Consider the following 11,400-nt stretch of genomic DNA (forward strand, 5'->3'; position numbering starts at 1 on the left):
ATTGGATGAATTATAACACGAGATAATGCATAGGAGTATGAGATATATACTAAATAATCAATTTGATTATTGGTAACTTTTGAAAACGGTTTCAAACTACTTCATTTTTTTTCTTTCCTTATTATAACTCTAACTTAGTCTCACTCACAATTTTTTTTTTTTTTACCGTCTTCAACTAAAGTAAAACTATAATTTATAGATTGCTCTAATTTAGGAGACTCGATTAGAAAGATTTAAGATATAGCAATACTTCATTTATAGGAGGATCACTCAATTCAAAAGGTATACGTTCTCTTTATAATTTTATTTATTTATGATATGATTAACTTTATTGTATATTGTTAATACCTATTAAGGATTTTAACATGTATATAGTGATAAAATAGGGCTAACTATGGAGTAATTAAATTTTTAATACTTTAGTTAGTAGGTTAATATTGATTTTATCAAAATTTGATCGATATTCAATTAATTATATATATTATGATACTTATTAGAATGATTGATATACTTATAATGGTAAAATGAGACTAATAAATATTAATAAAAAATTTATATTATGATTAGTGGATTTATTATGGATTGTATTAAAATTTGATCTCTATTGAGTCAATTATATTTATTTAATGTCCATGGTGATTAGCATATTTATAATAGTAAAGTAAAGCTAATTATGTAATAATATAATTTATTAATATTATGATTAATAAATTTAGTACTGATTTCATCGAAAATTTGACTCATATTAGATTAATTTTATGTATTTAATGCCCGTGATTACATATTTATAAGGGTAAAGTAAAATTAATTAGGTAATAATATACTTTTTAATATTGTGATTAAGGTTCATTAGATAGTAATATATTTTTTTTAATATTATAATTAATAATTTTAATATTGATTTCATCAAATTTTGGTTCGTTAGTTTTATGTATTTAATGTCTATTAGCATGATTGACAGGTTTTTAGTTATAAAGTATGATTTATTATATATAATCACATCTTGCTATTATCAAATTTGATAATAGCAAATTTGATAAAGTATGATTTATTATATATAAAGTATGATTTATTATCAAATTTGATAATAATTATGATTATTCATAGTTTATTAATTTGATAAATATTTGTAGGAACATAATACCAAACAAACATACCTATAATGAGGCCTAGGATCATCTCCATCATTCAAATGACAATTGTCATCATCGATAGTGCATCCATTATGACTACATCGATCGAGGTAGACAAAACATTTTCCTAAAATAATATTTGATTAATGCTTATCTTGATATTATAAAATATTTAAAAAAATTTAATGGAGATTTGTAAACTATTTCAATTAACCTACAATAAACAAAGGATAATATAATTCAAAAAAATACTAATGAATAAGAAGAATATAGACAGACTACACAATAACCCTTTTATGATGAATAAAAGTGTTATAACAATAATATCAACTCAGATTGTAAAACTTGTATCCGTACGTTACTATAGCATCAACATATATACGGGGAAGTTTTACATTCATACGCTATTATAGCATCAGCACACAATGAAACATCAATAATTTGACTCAAAATAGAAACAGAATCATGACAAAGGGTATAAGCTATAATGATTCTAAACGAGTGTTAGCATTAAGACAACCAATTATCATCGTTCATCCGCAAATCAATAGTATTGGTAGCATGAGACAAGATAAAATTAAAGCTTTTATGAGAGGATTTGATAGGATGTCAGCATCTTATATTATTAATGTTAATCAATAGGCCTATCCCTATAAATTACAAAACAAATAATAATTGATGTGTACAAAAGAAGATCCAAAAGACTAATACGATTATATAATGTTTATTTAGATAATGAGGTAACAAAACTAAAGTATTCGATTAAATATTTCAAAATGCAATGAGATGAGTATGAGATAATATTGACATGGGACATTTGGATTGGATCCAGAGCATCATCAATATTTTTATGTATTGCTATAGAAGGATTTGATAAGTTGGTTAACGTTTTCAATAAAATTAAAGATACATACTACATTCAGAATCTAATAGATACTATTACACATTACATTGTCTAGATTATGACTGATAATGGAGTTAATTTTTAGGATGCTAATTTGCAATTGATTGGGCAAAGAGATATATAATCATCAATTGATTGGGCAATTTTTATGACTCTGTGTAATTTGCAATTGCATGTATCCTATAATAAAGGATATTAATGAGTTATCATCAGGACAAAAATGTATAGCAAGAGTACAATTGATGATAAAATTTATATATAATCATCATTTGTTATACTCTTTGATATAAATATATATAAATGATAAGATACTCATATCACTTAGTTTACTATAAATTGTATTACGATTAAAGCTAATCCTACAAAGAGGCCTCAATAAATTGATGACATCATAAGAATTATCATATTCATAATATTCAAAATCAAGTGATAGAAAAAAGATAATAAAAATTATTTCTTCTATATTTTGGGATGTTGTAAATGAAATTATAATAATAGTGGAATCACTTTGTGTTGTCATCTATAATATTGATATAGAGAAACATTTATAGTGATGGGGATATAAACAGGAATAACCTTTGTATAGGAATAAATACTAGAAGACCAAAATACGCAGCGGAATAAAATGGAAACACAATCAAACAGAACACCAAGATATACGTGGAAAACCCCTTCAATGTGAAGGGTAAAAACCATGGGGCAAACTAGAGATAATCCACTATGAGAATAATGAATGTACAAATCTCAATCTCTTGCCCAAAACCCTAGTAACAACCACAAGAGAATAACTGGGATACAAGGATCACGTCACTGTCCACAATATCTAAAACTCCCAAGTAATCACAGCAAGAGCCTACTGTAGATTTGATCTAACCTGAGATGAGAACACTGCTAGATGATTGAGAACAGTCTCTCTGCGTTGTCCTTGTCTTCTTCTCTTTCTTTCTCTTCCTTTTCTGCCTTGTTCTCCTTCTTCTCTTTGAAATCTCGTTGCTCGAAAGATCTGCCTCGTTGCTGCCTTTTTATAGCTTTAATCTGCCTCTAAAAACGCAACCACCACACCCCCCTAATCTTAATTAGGGTTAGGTTAAGAGGGGGTGTGGGCTGTGGGCTGATAAAGCCCACATGGGCTGAATATGGGCCATCAGCCCAACAACCTCCCCCTTCAGCACATAAGGGAGGCTGTCCAATGACTCCTCAATGTGAAGCCATACCAACCAACTGTCGGCATATCTCATGTTTTTCTTTTGGTAAGGTCTTCGTCAATATGTCTGCTCCGTTGTCATCTGTATGAATTTTCTGAAGCTGCAACTGCTTCTCTTCAAATACATTTCGAATCCAGTGGTATCTGACATCTATATGCTTTGACTTGGAATGAAACATTGGGTTCTTACATAAATGGATGGCACTTTGGCTGTCACAATGCACCACATAATTTTTCTGTTTCAGCCCCAATTCTTGTAAGAATTCTTTCATCCATAACATTTCTTTGCATACCTCTGTAGCAGCAATATATTCTGCTTCTGTGGTGGAGAGGGCAATACACCTTTGTAACCTGGATTACCATGACACAGCTCCCCCTGCAAAAGTAAGTACATAACCTGAAGTAGACTTCCTTGTATCTATATCTCTTGCCATATCTGCATCTGTGTAACCTGTTAACACAGGTGGTCCACCTCCAAAGCTTAAACAAACCTTAGAGCTCCCTCTGAGATATCTAAAAATTCACTTCACTGCTGCCCAGTGCTCTTTGCCTGGATTTGCAAGAAATCTGCTAGTAACACCCACTGCATATGCGATGTCTGGCCTCGTACATACCATTGCATACATTAAACTTCCAACTGCTGAAGCATAAGGAACCTTTTGCATTTTCTCCTTCTCCTCATCACTTGACGGACTCTGTTCTGAGCACAACTTGAAGTGACCTGCAAAAGGAGAACCAACTGGTTTAGCATTGCTCATACTGAATCTTTCCAATACCTTCTCGATGTATTTCTCTTGTGACAACCAAATCTTCTTGCTTTTCTTGTCACGAGAAATCTGTATGCCTAGTATTTGCTTTGCTGGCCCCATGTCCTTCATTGCAAAAGACTCACTCAGTTCCTTCTTCAACCTGTCAATTTTAGACATATCTTTCCCAAGAATAAGCATGTCATCAACATAAAGTAAGAGAATAATAAAATCCTCACCAAACCATTTGATGTACACACAATGATCTGAAGCCGTTCTTTTGTATCCATTTTCTGTCATAAATGAATCAAACTTTCTGTACCATTGTCTTGGAGCTTGTTTTAGCCCATACAAGCTCTTCTTCAACTTGCAAACAAAATTATCTTTACCTTTGACTTTGAAGCCTTCTGGTTGCTCCATATAAATTTCCTCCTCCAAATCACCATGAAGGAAAGCTGTCTTCACATCTAACTGCTCAACCTCCAAGTCCTGGCTAGCAGCAATACCAAGAGCAACACGAATAGAAGACATTTTAACAACAGGAGAAAATATCTCTTCAAAGTCAATACCTTTCTTTTGACCAAAGCCTTTCACAACCAATCTAGCTTTGTACTTTGGTTGAGAACAATATTCTTGAGTCTTCAACCTAAAAACCCACTTGTTCTTCAAGGCCTTCATTCCATTTGGTAGCAGCACCAAATCATAAGTGTGGTTCTTCTGAAGAGCATCCATCTCTTCCTGCATAGCAACTAACCACTTCTCTTTCTGCTCACTCTCAACTGCTTCCTGGTAACTCTCTGGTTCACCTGCATCAGTAAGCATCACATACTCATCTGTAGAATATCTTCTGGAATGTTGACGTTGTCTAGAAGATCTTCTCAATTGAGGTTCTGCGGGAACTTGCTCTCCTACTTCTTGCTCAACATGTCCTGTAGGTAAATCAACATCAGGCTCTACATTATTTTCCTGCACATCTCCCCCATCACCCTGATATACTGGAGGAATAACTAGGTCACAATCTGCTAATCCTTCTGCAGAAGTCTTGGCTGGTGCCTTATTCTTCAAATCTTCAAAGGTTTGATCCTCAAAGAAGACAACATCTCTGCTCTTGAACACCTTCTGCTTTTCTGGATCCCAAAGCCTGTAACCAAACTGATCATGTGAGTAACCAAGAAAAATACATTCTTTAGACTTACCATCCAGCTTGGACCTCTCATTATCTGGAACATGTGCAAATGCACGACAACCAAATACTCTCAAATACTTGTAGGAAACATCTTTCTCTAACCATACATGCTCTGCAACATCACCATCTAGGGTTGTACATGGTGATAAGTTGATTACATCAACTGCAGTCCTCAAAGCCTCATCCCAAAACCTTTTGGGTAGCTTGGCCTGTGAAAGCATACATCTGATCTTTTCCATGATGGTGCGGTTCATCCTCTCTGCAATTGCATTATGCTGAGGTGTACCAGGAACTGTCATCTCATGTTGGATCCCATGTGACCTGCAATAGTCATTAAACAATCCCGTATACTCACCACCATTATCTGATCTTATGCATTTCAATTTCCTTTCTGTCTCCCTTTCAACCCTGGCATGAAACTCTTTGAAGACATTAATAACCTGATCTTTGGTCTTCAAAGCATAAGCCCAAACTTTCCTGGAAAAATCATCTATAAAAGTGACAAAATAAAGTGCACCACTTATACCAAGAACATCAACAGATCCACCAGGAGTTTTTGTCCTCAAAGGACCACATACATCTGTATAAACACGGTCTAAGGCATGCATTTTTCTAGATAAAGCAGCACTAGCAAATGAAACTCTATGTTGTTTACCAGCCAAACAATCAATACAAGGGTTCAGATGTATACCTCTGAGATCTAGTAATACCTCTCTCTTGGAAAGAGCTTGCAGCCCCTTCTCGCTCGTGTGTCCCAATCGCCTATACCACAACTCCATACTGAAGTCTTTCTCTATAGCATTTAACTGCTCACCATAAGCTTTAGCCTGCAACCTGTACAAAGTATGACATTTCTTTCCACTAGCTATAACAAGAGAACCCTTACTGAGCTTCCATTGCCCTCTGTGAAATCTGCTTTCATACTCTTCATCATCTAGTCTTCCAACTGAAATTAAATTCAGCCTCAAGTCAACCACATGCCTCACATCCTTAAGTACCAACTTGCAGCCAAGGTTGATCTTTAAATGGATATCACCCATGCCAATGATGTCTATTGTGTCATAGTTGCCCATCTTGACAACACCAAAGTTTCCAGACCTGTATGTAGCAAAAAACTCTCTCCGAGGTGTAGCATGATAAGAAGCACCTGTGTCAATCACCCACTCAAGATCCTGACACACACAAGAAAAAATATCATCAGAAGGAGACAAAATCAAATAATCACCACCCTGCACTGTAGCTGTAGTATTATCCTTTGACTCTGTAGACTCCACTTCTTTTCCCTTTTTCTTGTTCTTCTTAGGTTGCTTACATTGGTTCTTGTAATGTCCTTTCTCACCACAGTTATAGCAAACAATATCTTTTCTTGATCTTGATTTGCTCCTACCCATACGTGAACTGCTTCTAGACTTTGACCTTCCTTTATTCTCTGAGATAAGTGCCTGTGAATCATTCTGAGATGTTGTTGAACTATTTCTTCTCAACTTCTCATTCAACAAACTGCTTGTTACTTGACTCATAGTGACAATTGTTACTTGACTCATAGTAACAATACCATCTGGTGCAGAATTACTAAGGGAAACCACCAGTGTCTCCCAACTTTCTAGTAATGAACTGAGAAGTAACAATGCCTGCAACTCATCATCAAGAGACATTTTCATAGAGGATAACTAGTTAGTAATACTCTGTATTTCATTCAAATGCTCAGCAATAGAAGCACCCTCTCTATATTTTAGGTTCACAAGTTTTCTGATAAAAAAAGCTTTGTTGCCAACTGTTTTTATTTCATAGAGACTTTCCAATTTTTTCTAAAGAGAATATGCAGAAATTTCAGTAGAAACATGGTGAAAGACACTATCATCAAGCCACTGTCTAATAAACCCAATTGTTTTTCGATCTAACCTCTTCCACTCATCATCTGTCATAGTTGTAGGTTTTGCACTATCCCCCTGCAAAGGTCCATACAAATCTTTGCAATACAAGAGATCTTCCATTCTTGGTTTCCATATCATCCAATTATTTCCATTCAAACTAATCATGCGAGAAATATTACTGGCCTCCATGTTCAAATACAAAAATTAAATCACCAAAACCCCGCTCTGATACCAGTTGATGGGGATATAAATAGGAATAACCTTTGTATAGGAACGAATACTAGAAGACCAAAATATGCAGCGGAATAAAATGGAAACACAATCAAACAGAACACCAAGATATACGTGGAAAACCCCTTCAATGTAAAGGGTAAAAACCACGGGGCAAACTAGAGATAATCCACTATGAGAATAATGAATGTACAAATCTCAATCTCTTGCCCAAAACCCTAGTAACAACCACAAGAGAATAACTGGGATACAAGGATCACGTCACTGCCCACAATATCTAAAACTCCCAAGTAATCACAGCAAGAGCCTACTGTAGATTTGATCTAACCTGAGATGAGAACACTGCTAGATGATTGAGAACAGTCTCTCTGCGTTGTCCTTGTCTTCTTCCCTTTCTTTCTCTTCCTTTTCTGCCTTGTTTTCCTTCTTCTCTTTGGAATCTCGTTGCTCGAAAGATCTGCCTCGTTACTGCCTTTTTATAGCTTTAATCTGCTTCTAAAAACGTAGCCACCACACCCCCCTAATCTTAATTAGGGTTAGGTTAAGAGTGGGTGTGGGCTGTGGGCTGATAAAGCCCACATGGGCTGAATATGGGCCATCAGCCCAACATACATACAGAAGTCTCGTTATAGACCTCTATTGCTTGCAACATGAGAGAAGGTTAAGAAAATATTATTGGATGATTTAAAGATTGATTAATGTATACTAATTATCATTCATATGACTAAAGCTCATATGTACTAAGACTTCATAACATATTTATATAGTCATTTATAATATAAATAATAAATATTTAAAAAATTATTATTGATGAAATCATATCTTGGATTGTATTACCCACATTCCATCATTTAGTTTCTCAATGGTCTTGGGACCTATTAGATTTATTATTAGTACTAAGGAATATTACATACTGACTATTATCACTATATGCTAATGCAATATAGGCTATTATAAAGGATAATTATCTCGAAAAAATGATAGTTCTTTTTTTTTATAATATAGAAGTTTTACATTTGTACGTTACTGTAGCATCAGCACATATACAAGGAAGCAATGAAACATCAATAATTTGACTCAAAATAGAAACACAATCATGGGTATAAGCTATAATGATTCTAAATGAGTGTTAGCATTAAGACAACCAATTATCATCATTCATCCGCAAATCAATAGTATTGGTAGCATAAGACAATATAAAATTCAAGCTTATATAATTTTAGTGTTTTTCTAAAATTTTTTAGTATTATAAAATTAGTTATAATACATCAATAAAGAAGTGGAACCTTAGTTATAATATTGGTTAAATTATTAACTATTCAATTATCCTTTATGACATATAAAATCACTTATGAAATTAACAAAATAATAAATATTTTTAATAAAAATAGTATCAAAAACACAAAGAACATATATTCACAAAGTGCTTAATATTCATTTTGATTAAAACATTGTAATAATGAATCTTTCTTTAGAGACAACCTTAGTCAAATATTCAAGTCTCAATAATTTTTTTAATGTGGTGATATTTCCCATAACATATTTGAAAGTGTGTCTAAACCCTACAAATTCAAAGTTAGTAAAAACAAAAAATTTATCGGAAGAAGGCATGATTATTGAGAGAGGAATGACATGATATATTTCAAGACTCCTCGGATCGATAGAGATTATTTTATTATTCATAAACTTTGTGCTTGATGGTTATAAGAATGATAAAGAGATCGCAAAGAAAAGTCCCAATTCATATATTTTATTAACATTAAATAAAATCTCGTGAATCATTTCTATTGTTAAGGTCAATATTGTTAATCAAGAGCTAATAGATCATGAATTCTGGATTCTCCAAAATGTTTGAATAAGGTCCAAATAGGACAAGGTAAAACAATAATTGAAATATATACATTCAATTAAGTATGAATCGATATGATAAATATGTCATGAATTAAAATGATAGTAATGCCCAAATCAATTGGTAAGAAAATATTCTGATTAGTGGGATAATATTGAGGTTGTGGAAGAATTTTATTCAACCCATTCAGCTTATTTTTGGGAGTTTTTTCTAATGATTATAATATAATACTTTTGAATTATTTATTATCTCGATAGTCTTGACTCTTTTATAAACACTATAGCATTAGACTGATGCATTACCATTATAATGTTCAAAGTAACCTTTAGCATTGCATAAATTTTCAACCAACCATTTATCTCTATCTCTAGACTCAATCAACGTGCCTTTTGTGCTAAATAAGCTCATCCTAAATCCCATGAAAATGATATTCAAATCCAATTTAATTGTATTAGACTAAATATATAAAGAAATAAGTATCATTAATATTATATGACAAGCATCGGTATATAATAATTAATATTTTTTCTCCGAATGCCTAAGATAATCAAGTTAACTAGTTCGATTTAATCTAGACTCGAGTTAGTTGATTAGCCAGGAGATTTGATGTCACCTATGATGCGATGAGCACTTAATGTAATATCAAGTGTTTCTCTTGCACAAATATATTAGAAAATCTTGTTTTGATTTCTATTGATTTATGTATCTCTTGGGCTCCGAAAACATATTTAACCTAAATTAAACATGCTTAATTTTTTATTATTCAAATTTAGATAAATTTATAAATATTCGATATAAACAATATATTGCTTATCTATAATATCATAGGTTATGCATGATCCGAAAGTGATGTTAAATTGATTCAACAAAATTCCCTAGACATTGAGATTAATAAATATAAATATATATTATATAATAAGTTTTCTTATAATATTATATTCATTAAAAATCATATTCAAGAGATAATTTAAATAAAGCATACAAAACAAAACCTAAAATGTTAAGATGATGTCTCTAAAGTCACAACGAAAGCTATTTTAAATGCAGAGATACCCAATGCTGTCACTCATCTCTCAATGTCGACCTTTTAAGCCCACATGTGAGGTCGGCATCTGTCGCACCTGCGATTGAGAGGTGCCAACTCACACATACTTCTGATAGAAGATTAAACCTTGGAAACACGCCTGACCAAATACACATCTAAGACAGAATGTAGATCAAGGAAGAAGAGCATCCGTAGCTTTAAGATTCGCGCGGAGATTCGACTTGCGCCGTTGAGACCCAGACGGTTCGCCTCCATTATTTATTTATTTATTTATTTTACTTCCCGCCCATATTTTCCAACATTAGCGCAATATACTTCCTATTTTTCTTCCTCTATAATTATAGCGTCAGTTAGACCTCTAGCGATTCTTCTCGGGACGGGTCGTGCCGTACACCGGAAGCTCGTGCCTGTAACCACCCCCTTCCATCACCATCAAGTTTTCCAACTCAAACAGATCGTCCTGCTCCTCTTCTCCCTCCTCCGCCAACGTTCGCAAGAGCTCTTCCACCCTCATCTTCACCCCTCTCGCCTCCACCACCGCGTGATCCCCGCCGCACGCGCTTTTCTTCGTCTGCCCGCATCGCCGCGGATCCTCCCCATCGGCGCGGAACCTCACTGACCTGTTCCCGCCCTCCGCTGGATCCCTCGTCGATGGCGCCTTGCTAAGGCAAGGTCGCGCCCGCGACGAGACGGCCGAGCAGGCGGAGTCCGCGCCGGAGGGTGATGGCTTCGGTTTCGCCCGGTCCCCTGCCGCCGCGGTGCAGAGTGAGTTGAGGAACCCCGCGAGGAGGGCCCCCGGCGACCCTGGCGCCTTATATTTCTTCAGACCTCGTAGCTTTGTCCGAGTCGAGCCCGATCTCTCCTTGTCCTGCTGGCGGTGCTGGTCGGGTGGCGGCAACCGGCTCGGTCGGAGTCTGAGCGGGAGGGCGGCGGGGGACTCGCGCTCGGAGGAGGAGGAGAAGAAGCCGCTCGAAGTGGAGTTGCAGGAGGAGCTGGAAGTGGAGAACGGGGGGAAGTCTGGACGCCGGGGTCGGGTCACGGTCGCCGTGGGCCTCCGCTCCATGGAGGCGAGGGGAACCAGGAAGTCGGATGCTCCGTGAGCGAGGCGATTCGCCATTTCCTCGTTCTTGGGGGCGATGGGGTCGTCCATGGAGCGCTCGATGGCGTCGAGGAGGGACGACGAGAAGGAGCGGTGCCCGTGACGGAGCCGCCATGCCTCGTTCCCCAT

The 11,400-nt window shown here is 35.5% G+C and overlaps 1 protein-coding gene across 1 annotated transcript; it reads right to left on the reverse strand.

Moving 5' to 3' along the window:
• Positions 1-10,530: 10,530 nt before the first annotated feature.
• LOC135618059 (protein BIG GRAIN 1-like) lies at positions 10,531-11,400 on the reverse strand. Its single transcript, XM_065118960.1, has one exon. The coding sequence runs from the start codon at positions 11,398-11,400 to the stop codon at positions 10,531-10,533; it is 870 nt and encodes a 289-aa protein (XP_064975032.1).

The sequence above is a fragment of the Musa acuminata genome, chromosome BXJ2-7 (genome assembly GCF_036884655.1).
Source record: "Musa acuminata AAA Group cultivar baxijiao chromosome BXJ2-7, Cavendish_Baxijiao_AAA, whole genome shotgun sequence".
NCBI classification, from domain to species: Eukaryota; Viridiplantae; Streptophyta; class Magnoliopsida; order Zingiberales; family Musaceae; genus Musa; species Musa acuminata.